General features: G+C 47.1%; 1 protein-coding gene across 4 annotated transcripts in view; it reads right to left on the bottom strand.

The window, feature by feature from the left end:
• Window positions 1–22319, bottom strand: part of EXOC6B (exocyst complex component 6B) — a 273058-nt gene that overhangs the window by 48777 nt on the left and 201962 nt on the right. For all 4 annotated transcript variants that reach the window (XM_054391402.1, XM_054391401.1, XM_054391404.1 and 1 more), the window contains one exon: window positions 17794–17867. In XM_054391402.1, coding sequence (XP_054247377.1) covers window positions 17794–17867 — 74 coding nt within the window. The remainder of the gene's footprint in view (window positions 1–17793; window positions 17868–22319) is intronic.

The raw sequence follows: 22319 nt of genomic DNA, 5'->3' as shown, positions 1-22319 counted from the left end.
CCAATGCAATGCCCAGCTTCCAATGGAAATGAAAAGGTGGAAAGAACACATCCTGCAGAGCAGCCAGAGTAAGGCTCCTGGAAAAAGCAAACCAGCAAACCTTGCTGTTCTGTAAGTGGCCATGGATGAGGGCTAACAGCTCAGGCTTTGAAACTCTTCCTACAAACATCTCCAAAAGGTCTGTGGAGGAGGGCTGAGCGCAGGGCAGACCTGCTCTGCATGTGATCCACCATGAATAGCCAGATGCTACCTCAGCAGCTACAGAGACCAAAGCAGGTGTTTGTTCCTTCACCTCATCCTGCTGGCAAACAGCTTTTTTAGAAGAAACCATTTACAACTTAATCTCAGCTCTGAAAACAGTAAACACCGTTCTCTGGAGCTCTCCTTCGATCTTAGTCCAAGCTGAGAGGCATCCACCAGGACAGTACCTCCAAGGGCATGGTTCTGGGACACGTCTGAGGCTGGGTTTGGAGAGGAGAGGTGTCACCCATCAAAGCACTAGTACTGCTGTTGACCATGCCTTAGCCTGCTGGGAACAACTCCAAATCTCCAAATCAATGGCCCTGATTCCACAACAGGGTGCGACGATGGCAAATGACTCAATAAATTACAGCCCTGTGTGAAGCATGCTTCCACCAGCCTTTCAGCCTCCCCTTCTCCCATCCATACACTGATTTTCTAGACTTTTTTTTTCTCTCTTTCTTTTTTTTAACTTCTGGCCTTTCCTAATGAGCTGCTGAATCGGTTCAACACCTCCAAGCCATGACAGATGGCTCCACACGCTGCCGTTAATGTGCTGGAAACCACCGCTGGATGCTGCTTGCTGCCTGAACCCAGCATGCAGCGGTGGGGGAGTGTTCCTGGAGTGGTTCACATTTCAATGGGTTTCTGCCTTTTTCCACTATTTATTTCGTAAGTGTGATCAGATGAGAGAAAGAACAAAAAATATTATTTCCACAGTCCATTACATCACTTTTTCCTCCTGGAAAACTTTGTAACTTCATATCTCTTTCTGCACACAGCCCCACATATGCTGCACTGTCTCTTTACGAGGGCAGAATATTCTCATCCTGTAAATTAAAGGATAATCTATGGGAAAAAGCCACTACTGGAGAGAAATCTGTGCTGGAGTCTTCCTCTGCTTCTATTAAGAGCCTTCAGGAGAAAGCTTCCAGTGGCTTAAAATAAAAGGGATAATTTAATGCCTTAAATTATAGAATCTGCTTTTAAGTTTATGAGCAATGCTCTTCCCTCAAGGCTGGGACACTAGATGACATAATCACAGAATGGTGGTGGTTGGAAGGGACCTCAGGAGATCATTTAGTTAAACTCCCCTGCTAAAGCAGGGTCACTCACAGCAGCTTGCCCAGGATCACAGTGCCCAGGCAGGTTCGGAATCTCTCCACAGAAGGAGACTCCACAACCTCTCTGGGTAGGCTGCTCCAGGCCTCCAGCAGCCTCACAGCAAAGAATTTTTTCCTCCTGTTAAGATGGAACCTCCTGGGTTCTAATTTGTGCCCATTGTCCTGTCACTGTGTACCACTGAAAAGAGTCTGGGCTCATCCTCTTGACCCCCACCCTTTAATTACTGATGAGCATTGATCAGATCCCCTCTGGGTCTGCTCTTCTCCAGGCTGAGGGTCCATTCTGTCCCTTCAGCCAGGTCATTGATGAAGATGTTGAACAAGACTGGACCTGATCCTGAACCCTGGGGAACACCGCAAGCTACAGGCCTCCAGCCAGACTCTGCACTGCTGATCACAACCCTCTCAGTTGATGCTCATGGGAAAACTTATTCCATTTGAGGGGATAAAATGGAACAGATTTTTCCAGAGCCTAGGAAATGTCACATGCATCTTCCTTTACCAACCTGCTTCCACAAGCCTATAGAATAGCGTGCCTAAGAGGCTACAGAGCAAGTTTGGAGCCCAGTCCTTTCAAACAATAAAGTGTAGACTTCATCAAGGCAGAAGAGAAAAATGGTGTGAACTCCATCCGACCCTAAAGAAATCCCTTCACCTAAAAATATGACAGACAAACTCTTTCCACTGCAAGCTGCTCTCTGAAACCACTCTCCACAAAAGCACCAGGCTGCTTTCAAACTAACCTCAAACATGAAGCAAATTCCAGGCTGCTCTTTTCCTCTGGCATCCCAGAATGTACATCTCAAGGACAGAACTGGCTGTTCACATCAGCTCCTGCTCCTGCAGAAGCAATTGTTTTCAAATGCTTCTGAAAAGCAATTCCACCTCGCGTGTGCATTCCAGGGAGGATTCCCTCCCCACTCCAGACTTCCAACATTAGGAGGAGTGGAGTAATAACAGACTTTGTCCACTTTGGTTCCAAGATGTGACAAAAGAAGAAGGAAAGTTGCATTACTTGTTAGTTGTTGCCTTTTTCTTTATTGGGTGCTCACAGTAACTTCACACCACATAGACTCACTGAATCCTTTGGGTGGGGAAAAGACCTTTAAGATCATGACAGGACCTTTTCTATGGCAGGACAAGGAGCGATGGTTTGCAAGTAAAAGAGGGAGATTTAGTCTAGAGAGAAGGAAGAAAGTTTTTATGTTGAAGGTGGGGAGACACTGGCCAAGGTTGCTCAGAGAGGTGGTAGATGCCCTATGGCTGGAATCATTCCAAGTCACACTGGGCAGGGCTCTGAACAGCCAGGTCCATTTGCAAGTGTCCCTGTTCACTGCAGGGGTGTTGCATTAGGTGATCTTTAAAGGACCTTTCTGACCCAAACCATCTTAACAGCCATGTAGATGTGGACCTGGGTTAATGGCTAGACTTGATGATCTTGGATGACCTGATCTAGTTGAGGATGTTCCTGCTCACTGCAGAGGGGTTGAATGAGATAACCGTTACAGATCCCTTCCAACCTAGGTGATTCCATGATCTTAAAAGCATCTTCCAACAAAAATAAATCTGTGATTCTATGATCTTTGAGTCCAACCACAGATGCCCCTGACCTTGAACTGGATCTCTCAGAATCTAGTGACAAGTTTAGATGAGAACTCCTCAAGCCATCTGTAGAAAGACTCAGCTTTCCTGAGCAGCTTTGTGCTGTGAGTCAGCACACAAGGACTATTTCTGGTTACGGGGCACACCCCACAAGACTCTCTGCTCAGGTTCGCTTAATCTTGGAAACAAAAGATTGCTATCTGCCCTTGCTGTCATTCCTGATTACCACATCATTTCCCCATCAGCCCTCATGTCAGCAACCAAATTAAGGTATTACACCCCGGAACATTTAATGTGATTAGATCGGAGAAGTATTTACTCTTCCACTCGGGCAGATGCGACTGCTGCGGACAGAAGGATGGGGAGATGCCAAGTGAGCCTTGGTGTGGAACACACCTACTGCTCCTCCTCTATCTGGTTGCTTGACACCACATAATATAAATGCCAGACTTTTTTTTTTTTTTTTTTTTTTTATGATATTCAGCACATCAGGGTGCTCCAGCCCATGTTCAAAACATACACATGCTTTAAATAAAATTGAAAGAGACAGGTGTCCACCCAGGACAACCTGAATTTCCAACGCCAGGAACTCCCAGCTCCACCCCATCCAGTACCCAGTGGTGGAGACAGAATCAGACAGTTGATGGGAAGCCATTAAAAAAAAAAAAAAAATCAGGTAAATTAAACAAATCCGTTGCTCACAAGAAGTGTCCCAAATGAAACAAACTCCCAGCTACATGCCAGAAATGAAAGCTCTGCAACCTCTCTGTCTGATCAAACCAAGCCACAGCCCAGACTTTGACTGGCCAACCACCACAGCTGAGTGATTAATCAAAAAAAAAAAAAGGACAAGAATCGAGTCACAGAGCTAAATTACCTGAGTTAATGAACTCAGGATTTGCTCAAGCAAGATGAAGGCTCTTGGTGACGCACAGAACCCAACTGTCGCCATCTGAACAGATTACCTACTAAGTACAAGTTGGGTCAACAAAGTTGGGCCAGCTAGCTTCTAGTATTACAGCATGAGAGTGCCTGGCCAGGCTGGAGAAAGGGTGAGTGAAAGGAAATCTCAAAAGTTCAACAAAGGCAAGTCAAGGGTTCCAAACACATCTGGGCAACCTGCTGTGGGTGACCCTGCATTAGCAGGGCGGGGGTTGGATTAGGTGATCTCCAGAGGTCCCTTCCAACCCCCACTAATTCTGTGAGTTTGTGATTATTTATTATTTTTATGTCCACAGCTCTTAACTTTGTGAATGTATTTTTACAGCTGAATTCTCAAACTTCAGTCAAAATAACTCAAACATTCCCTTGTGCAAAGCAGTGGAGGGAACTGGGGTTGATCAGCCTAGAGAAAAGGAGGCTGCAGGGAGACCTTCTCACTCTTCACAACATCCTGAGAGGAGGTTGGAGGTCAGTCTGTTCTCCCAAGGAATAACTGAGAAAATGGCTTCAAGTTGCACCATGTGAGATTGGATGTGAGGAACAATTTCACCTCTGAAAGGACTGTCAATCTCTGGAACAGGTTTCCCAGGACAGTGCTGGAGTCCCCATCTCTGAAGGGATTTAAAAGCTGTGTAGATGTGGTACTGAGGTACACAGTTTAATGATGGACTTGGCAGTGCTGGGTTAATGGTTGGAATTGATGATCTTACAGGTTTTTTCCAACCAAAACAGTCCCATGATTCTATGGCATAGAACTCCCCCCCACTTTCTGCTTTACAGTGACAGCAACATAACCCCATTTAACCACACTTCTGCTACAGCACAAAGCACAAAAGAAGAAGGTCCCCATGCAACACAACATCCTAAATCACACTGAGCAAGTGAACAAACTCAGCAACAAAGACTCACAGAATTGTGGGGGTTGGAAGGGACTTCTGGACATCATCTGCTCCAATACCACTGCTACAGCAGGGTCACCTAGAGCAGGTTGCTCAGGACTGCTCCGGCAGGGGGTCAGGTTGGCCTCAATGATCTCCTGAGGTCCATTCCCACCCCTAACATGCTGTGATCCTGTGACTGCATCCAGGTGAGTCTGGACTCTCTCCAGAGGAGACTCCACAACCTTCACAGTTAAGAACAGATTGGGTGCTTCACATTCTGTGGCCACAGCTTTTCTTATCGCTGCCCCTCACCCCCCCGCTCCCAGTCCTTTCTTTGTAGCTGTCTAAAAGGATGATGCAGTTCCCTGAAGCCGACCTTAATGGATCCATTCAAGCAACAACCTCCCTCAGCAATTATCGCGCCCATCCGGTCCAACTAATGCTCTTGTTTACACTATCTGGCAAACTCCGGATCGAGTGTCTTTTCATCACGGGGATTCTTTTGCCTAAGCCAAGACCACTGGACCATGGTGGTAATTTAAACGCTGAAAGCATGCCCCGGTATCGATCCTCGAGACTTGACGCCAGCTTGCTGTTACAGGAAAGCACATCCCTCAGGGAACTGGGGCCTGATGGAGGAGGAGAATTTAAATGAATGAAGGAGAAGCCGACTCCAGAGATTAATATGCATGAGCGTGACCTGAATAAATGCTGCACTTGGGGTGGTTCGTTGGATTTGTTAGAAAGAGCAAGGGCCTGGCCAAGAGAACCAGGTGAAAACACACCGTGAGCTGGGGATGGCTGTGAGCAGCAGAAACCTGCCTGGCATCTCACAGCAGCCCCAGTGATGGTGCCCAAGAAGGCCTTAAAGCATCCAGCAACAACAGGCACTAAATTAACAGATTATAGCTAGCTCTAACACACACTGTCTGCACTCAGGTCTCCTTCCCCCACGCCTCTCCTCCTCCGCTGTTGGGGTTGACCTGTCTGCAAGCACAGGAAGGCGCAGCCCACACTGGAAACCACCCTACTGCTTATCACCGTGGGAAGCAGCCAGAAGTTTCTGCTTTTTGGTGCAGAAGAGTCAGAGTCAAAACCACTGCAAAACACCTAAGGTTCTGACAAGGAGCATCAGCCACCCTCTCTGTGTGCGTTGGAAGGGTCTCCTGCAGAAGCCTTTGCACCTATGTGGTCTGAAAGGTGTTTACATCTAGCCATTAGCAATTCAAAGGGAGTGGGAGGTGGTGGTGAAGACTTCACAGTTCTCCCATTGCTGAACCTCAACTAAGATCAGCCAGATGCACCTTCTGTGCTTGGAGCCTTCTGAAGCCACAGACATGCCACAACCATTTGCAGAGAAAAGCTCATCTCTGCTGGAACCTCAACAGCTCTGGGAGATCCATCAGTCCTTCTTGCTGGAGAAAGGGTTGAACCTACAAAACGGAGTTCAGTCACTCAGCTTCACCTCACCTGAGTTGTTACTGCAAACACCATGTGACGGACTGAGACCTCTTAACAGAGCCCAATCAATACAGAAACTCCTTGAGGGGCCACTTCCATTGCCATACGCACAGACGTACTCTTCCTTTCTCCTTAGTTTCTTCTCCTGTGCACTGCCTGGAGAGTCCTGACAGTTCAGGAGGTCCAGAAGGAATCTGTCCTCACTTTGTTCAGCCTTTACACATGATCTCAGTGCAATACCTGTGTCTGTTAGACAGGTTACATCTTCAGCCAGATCCTCCAACGAGCCCCAAAGCCATTCCTCTGCTCTGGTGGTCAGACCACCTCAATCTTTATGAATTAAAGATCATTACTCTAATTGCTCTCTTCCTCCCCATGTATCATAGCACACAGAGCCCTCTTGGCACTCTCACATACCGTTCTGGAAGTCACATGCTGCTGGTTTAGGTACATATAAAACCAGGCAAGATAAAAGTACTTCTTCTAGTATTTAGTGAAACGCTTCTAGTGCTCGTTAAATCTCTGATGCTTTGGGAAGTTTGTAACAGTTCTAGGACTAAGTGTTTGGGTTACTAATGGGCAGGAATGTAAAAGCTAGAAAGTCAACCAAAGATACATCTGGTTTGTTCACTTTAACACTAGACCTGAGGAATCATTAAGGTTGTTAAAGATCTTTAAGATCCTGGAGTCTGACCATTAAACCAGCACTGCCAGGTCACCATTAAACCATGGCCCTCAGCACCACATCTACACAGCCTTTACATTTCTCCAGGGATAGCGACTCCACCACAACCCAGGACAGCCTGTCCCAGGCCTTGACAACCCTTCCATGCTGTAATGTTCCTTGCTGTCTAGTGCCACCTTGCTGTCAATCCATCAACACAAATGACACCAGCGAACCACCGACCCTCTTGTGCAAGGTGTGCAGCATGTCAGCCTCACACGGTCAAGCTTCATGAAGGAACAGTTGGCTGAAATGTAACAAAGTCCTCTTAAAACACAATCCTGAGGTTAACACAATCTTATTTGGAGAGCACAGCCACTCTCTGCTGGTTTCTTGCAAGCTCTAGGACCACTGTCATTCCTGCACCTGCTCTCCACCATTGCAGCTTGAAGTATGAAGAGGTCAGGTTCCCTCTCCTCTGTCTTCTCTCCTTCACACACCAGTCACCCTCTGTTCCTCACAAACCTTATCTCTTTTATCAACCTCGTAACCCGTGTATGGCTCCACATAAATGCCAGTCATTAAGTGTACTCTCCACATGGAAAAATCAATGGCAGAGTCTGACACAGCCTGTTCTGGGAACAGTTGCCTAAGAAGCAATTAATATCTCATTCCTGAAGGATACTGGGGTACAGAAGGCTTCTCAAACAACCACCTTGCTGTGGAAGTCACTTTGATGGATGCTGATAGCACCATCCATCATATTGATAGCACCAGTGGGCCTATCCTGCCTCCTTTCCTCAGATGCTCACCATGCCACTGGGGGCTGTCTGATCTGTGCCTGTTATTTCAGGAAGTTGACCACTTGACTGGCAAAACATCATGACAGGCTTTCCAGGAGCTAACGTTTCCTTGCTCTGAAATGACCACACAGCAATCCAGATGCACTTGAGAGATCCCAAGGAGAAGAATTACACAGATGCACCAAGATACTGTTTCCCAACAGCTTCAAAGACAAGACTGCTCCACAAAACCAACTTTACCACCCACTGAGGTCCAGCTGAAGCCTTCCAGGGAGACTTGACAGCTGAGCTGAGCAACTCTTCACTTTCACAACAGCAACAGGAGCTCTCGGGGGGGAAACAAACCCCACATATTGCACAAAGCGAAGCTAGGATATCATGAAAGGCAGCTCCATAAAGGCTTCTTTATGGATGACTCTTCCTCACCAGCTTGAGAGTGACAGCTCCCAAGCATTCATGGATTGCTGGAGTGGATTCAGTTTCACAGGCAGGGATGTTGAGGTGAAGGGCAACCACCTCTGGCCCTCTCTGTTCCCCATCAATCCTGCCTCAATCAGCAGGTTAAAGGTGAAAGCAGGCCTCCTAACTCCACTGGTGTCTGTTTCACTGGTTGGATGACTGCCTCACAGCCTCCTGCAATTAGAGGGCACAGCAGGGACAAGATCCCTCCTCCCACCTGCATGTGGCACCTCCTGCTGATCATGCCCCACAGCAGATGCCTGGAATAACAGCAGCCTGCACCAAGGTGGATGGATCCTCAGAGCTGAGGGTGCCAGGAGAAGGCACGGTCTACAGCTGAATCTTGGAGGAGTAAAACCCAAATGAAATGTGTTCAGGTTCCAGTGCAAGGTCCCATCTTGCTGAGGCTCTTCACGGAGTCCCATCAGTGGCTGTGCTGCTTGTTTTACCATAAAACAGACACAAAAACAAGAGGAAGGAACACAAAGTGATGGATGATGTTTTAGTGAATCACTCTCAGGACACAGCCTTGGAAAAAATACATCATTTCTTTGTTGACTTCAGCAGATGGGCACAGCAGTCTGGGACACATGGGACCAAACCCCAGACCTAGGGGTGACCACAGCATGAAAAGCCCAATCATTCCTGAGCAAACCCCAAGGATCAGCCTAAAGCCCTGACCAAGGTGAGAAGAAATATCTCCTGCTCCACGATCTCCTGATTGCAACATCTAAACAAGGCTGGTGAACTGCTGATGTGACATCTTGAGGAATTCAACACCCAACCATGAGGTAGAAAAGTCTCTTCCTCGCTTTCAAACTCATTTCCTCCCTTTCTTTCTTCTGTCTAGCCCAAGAATCTCCCAATGAAAGAGGCTTTGATTGTTTGTTTGTTTTCATTGTTCCAGGCTGCAAAGTGTCGACAGGCCCCAAAATTTCCAGTGCCATGCCCTAATGAAAGAAACCCAGGCAGCACTCTTCATGTAAGAGAAGTGCTAACAGAATATGTTTGCACTCTTGATTTTTATTTTGTTGTTGTTGTTGTTATTTGAAGGCTCCAGGGAGCACCCAGGCACTTTTAATTCCTCACTATGCCAAAACATCCTTCCTGGATCGAGAGTGATGGATTCTGACCAAGTGGGAGCAGCCAAACAGACCAGGGGGATCTGTGTGATTTGAATACAATTGAACTACAAAAGGCTATGTTAAAGTAACACTAAGACTAGCTTAACCTCACCACAGCAAGAAAAATCAGGGTTAAAGCTCTAAGCCTGCTCTGAGCTCACATCTTTGTGTGTCTTTGCTTCTGTGCAGCCCTTTTCTGCAGAGCACAGCAAGGAGCAGTTTGGGTTTTCAGCACTAACTTTGAAGCATCCCTCTTTTGTGAGTCAGGCAGTTAACACTGATGAAAAAAATAAACTACTTAATGTGCCCTTTTCAAATACTGTTGGGTTTGGGGCACTAAAAAAAACCTACTCTGTACCCAGAGTCTAACAAGCAAGGAACAGTGGTTTGGCCAAGACCCTGGAATGCCCTTCCTGGTGCACTGGGTTAGCCACAGTCTGAGGGATTCCTTCACAGCTCCTTGGGCAATGGCTGCCTGACAATCCATGTCTGAGCACATCTCCATGGGCATTCCCATAAAGCTACATCAGAAAAGAGAGAAAATGCCCGTCTGTTACCTGTGACGGGTCTCCATCATGGAGCATCCTTCCTGATGAGTACTCTGGGCAGGATGCCATGCACTGGAGTCCAGCCTGATTTTTAGGATGTTCCAATCCAGCTCACAAACCATCTCTTACATCTTTGTAGCTTCTGCAGGACTGTCTCCAGTAGTTCTCTGTCTCTTGAACTGGGGAATCCAGAACTGAACCCAGCATTCCATATGTCGCCACACTAAGGCAGAGCAGAGGGGAAAGAGAACCTCCCTTGACCTGCTGGTCGACCTGAAGCTGACATCTCCACTTGTGTGAAGCTTCTGGATGCTCAGAAAAACATCCATCACATTCACAGGTGTTAGGAAACAAAATACCATTTAATTGGCAGTAATGTGTTCAGCTGCAAGTCAGACATCTGGCCTGCCTTTTCTGGTCTCCATCATCTGCTCAGACTCCTCAGGTCTTCATGTTTGCACAAGACCCAGCAAAATGGGCAGTTATTAGTTGGCCTGTAGGCACTGCAGTAATGAAGGTGATTAACAACAGGGGATGCATTATCCAGGAGATACTAATCAGTGGAAGGAACTTGGAGAGGAGCAACAAAAGTAATTAAGAGCCTGGAGATATGATCTTAACAGCAAACCCCTATATTTAAGGGTAATGATAAAAACCAGCTCAAACCCATCATTGCTGAGTAATTAAGAACTAAGGCTGCAACTGGAACATGCTTCTTCACACCTCCTGTTTCCTTAGTGCACAAGAAGATGACATTTGCAATGAAAGATTTAATAGGATTCAATATTTCACTTGACACAGCTTGGGAGGTGCAGGCAGGGCACGCAGGGATGCCCTCAAAGGGCTTCACGTTGTGGAGATGGGGAGGAAAATAAGGCATAGGCCACAGAGCAACTGTTAAATAATTAAAGCAAACATTACTGATCATGGACAGAATACAGGGTAAACACAGGAGTGAAGGAGTGCAGGTAAAAGGAGAAGAGAGAATGGAAGTGAGATGTGAAACGTAAATGGTTGTCTTCCTGTGGTGAAGTTCCCTTGCAAAGGGCACTAGAATCATGGAATTGTTTTGGCAGGAAAAGACCTTTAAGGTCAGCAAGTCCAACCATTAACCCAGCACTGCCAGGTCACCACTGAACCATGTCCCTCAGCACCATTACATGTACCTGGCTTTGAAATCCCTCCAGGGATGGGGACTCCACCACTGCCCTGGGCAGCCTGTTCCCAGGCTTGACAACCCTTTTGGGGAAGAAACTGTTCCTCATGTCCAACCTAAACCTCCACTAGCACAGGTGGAGGCCCCTCCCTCTTGTCCTATGACTTATTCCATGGGAGAAGAGACCAACTCTCACTTCACTCCAACCTCCTTCCAGGGAGCTGTAGAGACCCAGAAGGTCTCCCTTGTGCCTCCTTTTCTCCAGGCTATACAACCTCAGTTCCCCCAGCTGCTCCTCACCAGACTTGTACTCTGGATGCTCCACCAACATCACTGCCCTTCTCTGGGCATGTTCCAGCACCTCAGAAACATCTCCCTCACCCCCAGCTCTGGGAGGGTGATTTCTGCCCAAATAGTTTGGTAATCCTTTAAAACCCATCTATTTTGCACTTTTGTCATACATCCTGCCCAACTGTGATTTGTACTGAAGATGACCAGAAACCAAAACATACAAGAGTCCTTCTAAAAAAGAAATAGTGTCCAGATGTCCCACACTGCAGAGCAGTGCAACACACACTTGGGAGCACCAGCTAAGCTGTGAGGCCAAAGATGGGAGATGCAGTAGGCCAGGGGGATGGGAGGCTACAGAACAGTTTGGAGATGGAAAATAGCAACTGTCAAGGAAGTAGATGAGCTGAAACTCATGAGTCACCTTTTCATCTCTGCTTTACTGCATCCAATGATTAACGTGGCAGCTACTCTGTCTGCAGCTTCTCTTATGACCAAAACCTTTGCTTCCAAGAGGCAAGCAAGTACATGTGAAGAGGAGACACCTCGGCGAGACAGATAAAACTTAATTGATCCTCCCTCTAACATGGTTTTCGACCTCTGTTGCATCTACCAGCAAAACAAGTGGAGAAAAAAAATAAGCCAAACCAGTTTCATACCTCATGAACCTCTCTCCACACCACTGCACCCTCATGGTCCCTCTCTCAGCAGGCTCAGGACCAGCTCTGAGGCTCACCCACTGTCTTGTTTTCACACATCATCTCAGATCTCATTAGAATTTGGAGGGCAGGGAAACCACATTTAACTGCCAAACATAAAAAACAAGTTAAAAAGCAACAACCCAGGGCCTCCTGCCTGGAGGGAACAAACCTGCATGCTGTCCTAGACGCTGCCTTTCAGCTCTTGAAGGAACTGTCTCCTTCTTCCTACCATCAAATTGCTTCAGGTAACAAAGCAAAGAGATGGTCAGAGCCTTGCAGCTTCCTGTCAAGGCACAGACCCATGGGGTCTTGACCACTTAGTTGCAATTTGCAAGGGCTTCCCACTGGCCACCATGTCTCCTTCAGAGCTGAAGCTTGCACTTGCAGAGGAAGTTCAACACAGAGGATTTATAGTTCTCTGGGCAGACAGAGCAGCCCAGAGTAAGGAGCTCTAATCCATTGAGGACATTCCCTCGCTAGAGTCCAGAGTTAAATTCTTCAAGTGCTGCAGACAGATTTGCTTTGGCAGGCAGCCACGGGTGCTGATCTGGCTTCTAGAAGAGATCAGCTCGACTGTGAACTGCAGCAACTGCACAGACAAACATAAAACCTTCCTCTTCAGCTAACTTTCTTATAATAAACCCATGAAAATGAAAAACTAAAACATTTCCAGCTGGCCTGAAGCTGTGGAGAGAAGAGGGAACTTATTGCATGTGCAGTCTTGGGGCTGACTTGAAAGCTCCTGGAGATCTTCAGTGGTATTTGGACATTTGGACAGAAGAGCCTAAGTCGTTCCAGGAAGAAAGCTGCAGAAGCCTGAACTGCTTAGGTGCCTTTCGTATTTGAGCAAGGTTATTTATGGAGCTAAATCTATTTCACATTTTGCTTCCCTTTAGCCTCCATCTGGGGCTAAGCTCTAACAGTTACTCTGTCACCTGATGACCCTTTCCCAACAGAGAAGGAGAGTCAGGGAGAGGAGAGAAGAGCCACAAGTTGAAATGGAAATGGATTTAATAAAAGAACCAAACTAATACCACTGCCAATACAAGACAGATAAAGTTATAGTCAGCCCAGGAAAGTGCAGCAGTCACAACATCCAGAAAAAGCAGTCCTCAGGAGCAGGAGAGGGGTGAGGAAGACTCAAAGCAGAAGCCCAAGCAGAAGGCTCCCCTCTCCTTAGCAAACTTCCTCCTTTATCCTGTGAGGCTGATGGTCTGGGACACACCTGTAGCCAACTCCAGTCAGCTGTCCTGTCTGACTCTGATGTTCTTCAGCCCATGGCTGGCCTGGGATTCTGCCCCAGCAAAACCAGGACACATTTCTAACCCAGCACGACTGTGGAAGAGCAACGTTTAAACTTCAAGGGGGAAAAGTAAATATTGCTTCCTTGTAAAGCCTTAAATACTTGAGTATTGCTGTCAGACCATTGTTACAAAAGGCCTCTTACAGAAGAATTTGAGGTGCAACTTGGTTTACTTCATCACTTCATTAATCCTATTTATGGGTCTAGAATTGTCCCAGGATGGGAAGAAAAGTCCCACTTTAAATTACTGTCTGTTGAAAACAGCAATTTCGATTCTCTGGGCTTGACTCCTCTCCTCCTTACCACGTGGTGATGGAATTATTCCCAATTTCCTTGAGCACAAGGGCAATAATTAGGCTTTCAAGGTACAGAGACTTGACTCTGCTGCACTGAACAAGGAGGAACTCTGATGCTTCCAGGCAATGACACTTTATAGGGCTTATTTTCCACTACAAGGATCTGGATCCAAGGCACAAACCAAATCACTACATTTTCCTACCACTGTACTGAACTAAGAATTCATTTTGGTCTTTCCCATAAACTTAATCATCCCACATTACTTTGGGAAGTCTCTCATCTACAACTGCTCTGCAACAGTAAGCACTGAAATGCAGTGGGGAGGGAAGGATACATCTTTTTATCTCACTGCTTGGCACATTTTTTACCCAGTCATTTTTCCTCCCCACATAACCAAGGCAGAATGCTTCTGCCTGCTCCTGCAAAGCCACATTGATTGACAGGACAGCTTCAAGGTAAAAGGTTAAGTATAAACCCACCTGAAATATAAACCTGAAATTACTTTCAACATTTTGAGAAGCCTGCCTGGGTTTCAGGTCAGAAACTTCCTTTCACCAGCTATGCCAATGTTCTTTCCCAGGTGAAGGAGAACAGCCACAAGCACAAACACTTCCAGGTGGTATCTTTTTCCCTCCTCATAGCTTTAAATCAATATTGTGTTAACATTTAGCAGACTGGTTTGGGTTGGAAGGGACCTTTAAAGGTCTTCCAGTCCAACCTCCCTGCAGTCAGCAGGGACATCTGCACTTACAACAGATTGCTCAGAGCCCCATCCAACCTGACGTGGTATGTTGCCAGGGATGAGACTTCTACCATCTCTCTGGGCAACTTGTGCCAGCTTCAGCACCACCACTGCAAAAAATTTCTTCCTTATGTCTGGTTTTATTTTAAAAACATCACCCCTTGTCCTGTTGCAACAGAAAGAATGCAATGTCCAAAAAAGAACAAATTAAAAACAAGCTGAAGAACAAACCAAAGATCTTTCTTGGCTGTACCTTCATCCATCCACACTTCTAGATATCCCCCAGGCCTAGCAGTCCAACAAGAGGCAGCAGTGTGGTAGGAGCACTGGAGCTATGATGGCACCAGAACAGTCAGTGGAGCTTCACAGAGATGGAGTTTGGTGACACATTACTTGTCATGAGATTAGGTTGTCAACAGGGTCAAGGGAGCTGGGAAATATTAATCTTTGCATGGTATTGCTAATGTCAATAAGGCACTGACAGCTGAATTCTTCTCTGCTTGGAATCATAGAATCACAGTCTGGTTGGAAGAGACCTTCAAAATCAAGTCCAACCATTAACCCAGCACTACCAAACCAGGCCACTTAGCACCACATCTACACAAGCTTTTAAATCCTTAAGGGATGGAGCAATGAGATGATGGCCATTAGGTGTACAATACTTAGCCTCAAGAAGCATCCCTGTAATCCAGAAAATCTAGGACTGCCTGTCCTCACCTGAAATTCAACAGACCAAGCATCTCCCGCTTCTTGTAACATTCAGAAAACCTACTGACTTTAAATGCAAGAAGAAAAACTGGGACTGACTTCCAAAGCAAAGAAGCAAATGCTGTATGCAAAGAAGACCAATGTGCAGAGAAGGAAGAATTGTAAAGGGCTCCTCCTGAGATTCCTCCTTGCCTCAGCTGAATTCATTTGGCTGCGTTTTGCACTTACGAGCCGTGCAAACACTTCGCTGCTAACGTGCTGGCTCCCAAGAGCTGAACCTGGCCGACTATTTTTAAGGCATTTCAGTCTTCAAACAGCCACAGCTTTCCTCTTCAAGAATCCCTGCATTCATGCCTCTATGCTTGGAAAGGGACCAAAGCCTCCCCATTCCCTTATACCCAGGAGGCTGTGAGTGTGTTGCCTGCTGTAGTCGGTCAAGAGCCAAGAAGCTGATGAAGATGAAAGCATCACTGGGTAGCAGTGATCACACCTGTGTGCCTTCCCTGCCTTGATAGTTTGACCATTTTCACAGAATCACAGAATCATTTTGGTTGAAAGAAGCGTTTAAGATGATCAAGTCCAACCCTTAACCCAGCAATACCAAGGCCACCACTAAGCCATGTCTCTCAGCACCACACCTACATGGCTTTTCAGTCCCTTCAGGGATGGGAAATCCACCACTGTCCAGGCAGCCTGGTTGTTGTAGTGCGGTGGGCTGAAATTCCCCTCCCACAGTAAGAACTCCAGACTAGCTCAGTTCAGAAGCAAATGAAGCTGTATTTGCAGGCAAAACATAGTGCTTGACAACCCTTTGGGGGAAAAAATTGCTCCTAATGTCCAACCTAAACTTCCTCAGGTGCATCTTGAGGCCATTTCCTCTTGTTCTGTCACTTGGGAGAAGAAACTGCTCCCCACCTTGTTCCAACCTCTTTTCAGCAATTTGGAGACAGCCAGAGGGTCTCCCCTCAGCCTCTTTTTCTCCAGGCTGAACAACCCCACTTCCCTCAGCTGCTCCTCACAAGACTTCTGCTCTAGACCCTTCACCAGCTTTCCTGCCCTTCTCTGGACATGCTCCAGCACCTCAATGTCCTCCTTGGAGTGAAAGGCCCAAAACTGAACCCAGTAATTGAGGTGCAGCCCCATCAGTGCTGAGTACAGGGAGACAATCCTGCCCTGCTGGCCACACTATTGCTGATTCAGGCCAGGATGCTGTTGGTCCTCTTGGCCACCTGGGCACAGGCTGTCTCATGTTCAGCCAACCGTGCACCAACACCCTCAAGTCCTTTTCCACCAGACACTTTCCATCAAACTCTTCGCCAAGCCTGGAGCATTCATGAGGATGATGTGACCCAAGTGCAGAATCCAGCACTTGGCCTTATTGAACCTCACCCCATTGGTCTTGGCCCCTCAACTCAGCCTGGCCAGATCCCTCTGTAGAGCCTCTCTACTCTCAAGCAGAGCAACACTCCCAACCAACTTGGTGTCACCTACAAACTGACTGTAGGTGTCCTCATCCAAATCATTGATAACGATATTGGAAGATTTTGCAATCGTATTTGGCAGCTACTGGCAGGCCCAAATCTGAAATACCAATCCGTGGCATCTCAACAGGATTAACCTTCTCTGGGCTCTGCACGAGTGTCATGGGATGACAGATTGCTCCCTGCACATCAGTTGGATTCAGAGAAGTTCTCAAACCCTTATGGGTTAAAAGCAGCTCCAGCATGAATCCAAGTCCCAGTGGTAAGGAGATCATCGATACAAGGGATTATGCAGATTTAAGGAATACCCTCAGCACCCGAAAGTTTTCAGAATGCAAACGACGTCAACCCTGAAAACAAGAGGCACTGCATCATGATGGCAGGAGGGACAAAGCCAGGGGGGTTCAACGGACAAAAAAAGATTGTTTTAATAGGAGAGAAGCATCAGTCATTGAGTCTTACTTCATTCAGACTTGCTCTCCTACCCATCCATCTTCGGTGCCAAGAGATGACAGGACCACCTCACTTTCCCCCCCAGCCTAGGATATCAATAATGCCCATTTCTCCCCCAGACAAATGGCTTGCTCGAAAGGCCCTTTTCCCTAAACCGCCTTGCCAAGCCCCATAAATGCCTCACTACCTGCTATGGTCAACTTGGCTCTAACAGGGCCCCCTCAAGAGGTGGCCACTGATGGGTGGAGCCTTCCCCAATCATCTTCCCCAACAGCCACTTTGTCATTCATGGCTGGGGACCATCTGCGGAAGAGGGGAGCGGGGCGGGGGGGGCTGCCAAGCCAAAGAGGGACACAGACGGAGCCTCCCCACACCAGCCCGAATGCAAATCCCTTCGCCCTGGCGAAAACGCCTCCATGGGCATTCTCTGTGAACAAAGGTCCTCGAGGCGGGCGGTCTCTGCATCACTGCTCCCTCTGTTAGCACCACCTGCTTGGTGTCAGGGGGAGCGTCACCGAGTTATCTTTCTGCCACGTTTGCAGAAGCCAACGGGAGCACAATGGACCCCACTGGCCAAGGGTCAGCCGTGGCTTTCTTCCTCGCCCCTGTACCACCAGCCCTTTTCACCTCCACCATCTCCAGGAGCGTTCAATGAGGAGGTGGCTTCGAGCGCAGAGAGGAGGAGGAGGGGGGAAATATAGGTCTCTGGCGTAAATCACCCACACCGTTTCCCCTCCTCTCCCCTTCCTTAAGACCTGATGGTCTTCAGTCACACATCTTAAAAGAAAAACAAAAAACAAAAACACAAAGACTTACTTGTCTCAAGTCGATGAAGGCCAACTGCAGCGTGTCCCCTTGGAACCCAGGCACTGGGCCGGATCTGGCAAACTCTGTGGGAAAGAAAAGAGGATAAAAAGCGCCTTTAACTAACCATGGACAGGGAGATTGGCAGACGGATGACAGGGAAGACAAGAGAGGCTGGGGGAGAGGAGGACCGTGCTTCTAAGGAGTCATGTCTCCCTCCCTTCAGCGTCTTTGTTCGCCCTTCAAAATTCGTGTCATCAAAACACCATTAATTCCACCGTCCTGACAGCAAGGAAACTGTACTAATTCGACCTGAAATTTATTCCCATGAGCCGTACTGGGCTTCAGAGTATTTGTTTTGTGAATGGACAAACAACTTGAGGAGAAGAATGGGGGGTGGGGGGGGGGAACGGGGACGTGGAGGGCCAGGGGGGTTGGGGGGGTGGAAAAGTTTTTCCTCCCGACACAATAAAATCTTCAGCTGTGAAACTCTTTTCAGTTCCGAAAGCTATTTATGTTTTAGGGCGCTGAAGGAATTTTCTAATTTCACGCCTGTCACCAGGCTCCAGAAGCATTCATCAAAAAAATATGCCCGGCCGCGGCGGTGATTCTTCGGCGGCGGATTATTTGCATTATCTGGTGGGGAGCCCTCTTGCCAGCCCAGAGTCACGCCACACGGCAAGGGGCTCAGCCACTCCGCGGCGTATTCATACATGTCAGATGAAGACATCTGACAACTGAAGAACACTGCCTTCTGAAGCCAACACAGTATTTCCAAGGCCAGGTTTACCTCCTTTCCAGCGTAATCAGGCCAAAAAAATTCATCTTTAAGTCATTTCTTTTCCTTCTAATCCATTATTTAAGCCAAGTGTAAAAGCACCGAGGAGTACTTGAATGACTCCGCGTTAGAGGACCTTATTGAGGACCTCTTCCATGTCATTATCAGCTTTGACTTGGGAGCGCTCATGAAGCCAACAGCTCCAAGTGTGTCTTTTGAAGACTCACCCAAGGTTGGTTTTGCCCAACTTCACTTCATTTTCACCCTCTTTAGCTACACAAGTAACGACTTTATCTCTGCTCTCCAACCAACTTTTCATCACCAAGGGGACCTAACTTGTGAAAGCCACAGCTCAAGATTGAGAAAGACTTAAGAGGGAGCTTCTGCTCCTGCAGATGCTGAAGATGCTGCATGCTGAGTGTGATGGTAGAACAGAAGAAGGGAGGGAAAATATGCATCAGTGTAATGTAATGGTTTTAAACTAAAAGCGGGAGACTTAAGCTAGACAGAAGGAAGACATTTTTTATGCTGAGGGTGGTGGGACACTGAGTCAGGTTGCCCACAGAGGTGGTAGGTGCGCTGTCCCTAAAAACACTCTAGGCCAGGTTGTCTGGGGCTCTGAGCAATCTGATCCAGTCACAGATGACTCTGCTCACTGCAGAATGGTTTGCCTAGGTGACCTTTAAAGATCCCAACCTAAACCATTCTACAATTCTACAATACAGATTTTAAAGTGAGATATGGTGCATTATCACCCAGCTATTCTGGTCTTTACCAGACAAACACTCTCAGAACAACTCCTGGATCTCCACAAAGCTGAGGACTAAGGATGGCTCAGCAACAAGGAAGAAGGATTTTGCTTTTTGTTTCCATGAATGCACAGAGAGAGTTAACATTTAACCTTCAAAAACTGTTTTAATTAATTCTGACTGTAAAGGCATTTTAATGCACATTGGCTATAAAATTTGACTGCAGCTTGCCTGTGCCAGCGCACACACACAAGGGAGGACTCACACAAGCTTTCTGACTCTGCTCTGCAAGGGATAAATCATCTCTACACATTTGTTCTGCACCCCACTGCCTCATCCACAACAATTATCCTCAAAGCCACATCAATCCCAAACCATCCCCACTTTGGAAAACCACATACCTAAGAAGCTCAAAACAGCATTTGAGCATCTTCTCAAGAGATGAAGCTGCCCTGGGTGTCTTAGTGTCACAGATGTCCCTGGGTGGAGGTACCCAACAAAGTGACTGAACTGCCACATCCTACCTGTCTATGGATGGAGTCACATCATAAACTGGCCTGGGCTTGAAGGGACCTCCAAAGGTCATCTAGTCCAACCTCCTAACATGTTACTGATTATATCTGCAGAGGCACTGGAAAAGAGAAACCTTGAAAGGACTGTGGAAAAAAAAAAAAAAGAAAAAAAGAAAAAAGTCTATTTTGGACTGAAGTGCTTCCCAGCTGCTAGGAATCTATTTAGAGAAGCACACATGGAGCTGTGAAACTTCAGATCTTCCCAAAAACACGAACCTCAAATCCTCATGAGCAAATGAGTGACTGGGTCTTGAACGGTTTCACAAGACTTCACAAGTGATAAATTCACAAGTGCTATTTATCTGCTATAAATTCACTACTATCATCTGACCACAAGTGACCCAGAACAGTTTTCACCCCAAGACATGGTTGCACCATAGCAACTCACCTTCAGCTGCCCCTTCTTGAGGAGCTGTACAGCACAAAGGCTGGGACAGGGATGGGTGACACTGCCCTTTACTACTGCACATCATAATGATGGCAGCACACTCAGCCAGCGTTGGCTTGAACAGCAATTCTCATAGAGAGAACAGGTTGGAGTCTCTACTGCTTGACATCCAAAAGTGAATCATAGAATCACTTTGGTTGGAAGAGACTTTTAAGATCACCAGGTTCAAGAGTTAACCCAGCAGTGCCAGGTCACCCCTAAACCATGTCTCTCAGCACCACATCTACACAGCTTTCAGTCCCTCCAGGGATAGGGACTCCACCACTGCCCTGGGCAGCCTGGTCCAGGGCTTTACAACTCTTTTGGGGAACAAATTGTTCCTCACGTCCAACCTAAACTTCTCCTGGTGCAACTTGAGGTCGTTTCCTCTTGTTCTATCACTTGTTCCTTGAGAGAAGAGACCAACCCCCACCTCACAACAACCTCCAAGTGAAATGACGTAGGAGATCATATTATTTTCATTACAGGAGAAACAAGATCAAGACAGCTCTGACGTTAGAAGAAAGCTGCTCCAGCCTTTGGCTGGAAGGAGCCTGAAGAGGCCTGAATGCAGTGCTTCACCCCACAGTTGTTATAAACACAGCCGTACCTTCTGTGATCGCAGGTCACGTTTTACATACCAATGCCACCAACTTATTCTGAAGGAGGAATGAACAAAGTCTTAAAAGGAATAAAAGAGGGAACAAAGAAGAGAACAGAGCTTTAGAGGAAAAGACACAGCCAGTTCTTCTTGGTTTTAATCTCTTCAAGCAGATTTCAGGATGATTTTCTCGGAACAGCCGAGCACAGCGCTTGGCCTGGGTACTGTCGGCTTGGTTTATTGTGCTGCCTGCGCTAGGCAGGCAAGTGGCAAACATCGCAAGCCACCTACGGGACAGCCCCTCGAGCAGAAAATCACAAGAGAATAGAGCAGATCAGTATGCGGCTGTTTGTACAAAGCATTTAGCCAGGCTAAAGGTTTGAGAGCCTTGTGTTCAGGCCAAAAAAGTAATGTCTTTGCAAGGGCTACAGGCTTGGGCCACCCAGGGCAGGTCACAAGGGGACTCTAACCTCTCTTCCAAAACATTTCACCGATGAAAGAATCAAGGAACAGGAACCGTTAAGCCCTTTACAATGGACAAAGAATAAAGAGTTCAAACGCACACCAGAAAAGAGACATCCACTGTAAATTAATTATCCAGAACGGAGGAATCTCTTCTTGGCTGCCGTGCACGGCTGCGCACATGGGGACCAGCCTTGCACCTAGTGCGTGGCTGAAACCAACGCAGGTGGCAGCTTCATCCCTCAAAACCACCTTCCTTCCTCAAAACCATCACATGGAGGGGAAGATTTTCGCTGAATTACAAAAGCCTGCCAGAACTCATGACAGCAGACCTGAGGGGTGGAGGTTACACAGAAGCACAGAATGGTCTGGGTTGGAAGGGACCTCCAAAGGTCATCCAGTCCAACCCCCTCTGCAGTCAGCAGGAGCATCCTCAACTGGATCAGGTTGCCCAGAGCCCTGTCCAGCCTCACCTTAAATATCTCCAGGGATGCGGCAATAACCACCAGATAATGTGGTCAAGGTGGAGACTCACAGAATCATGGAAACATTCAGGTTGGAAAAGATCCTCAGGATCACCAAGTCCAACCAATAACCCTACTCTGGGACCTGTATCAGCACATTTTGGCTGGAAGATTCCCCAAACCAGCTGAAGACATCAGCATTTATGACTGACTGCCCCCCAGCAGTGGGCTGGCTGAAGAGTGGGAGTTTAATGAAATTTTAAACAGAGTTTTTACAGTGCTTTTAATTTCTCATAAAGCAGCAGTTAAAAGACTTCCAAGATTATGGAACTGTTCATTTTATGATCTAAGCATTCTAAAATCAATCTGCCTCAGCTACTGCTGGAACCTGTAACCTCCATGGCAAACATTCAGGAGTGAGGGCAGCTCCCTTTCTTTTGGATTTTTTGGTCAAAACCACAGTATCACAGAATTGTCAGGGTTGG

This window comes from Indicator indicator, chromosome 23, assembly GCF_027791375.1.
Source record: "Indicator indicator isolate 239-I01 chromosome 23, UM_Iind_1.1, whole genome shotgun sequence".
Lineage (NCBI taxonomy): Eukaryota > Metazoa > Chordata > Aves > Piciformes > Indicatoridae > Indicator > Indicator indicator.
The sequence above is the reverse complement of the archived record's forward strand: the minus strand, read 5'-3'. Positions and strand labels throughout refer to the sequence as shown.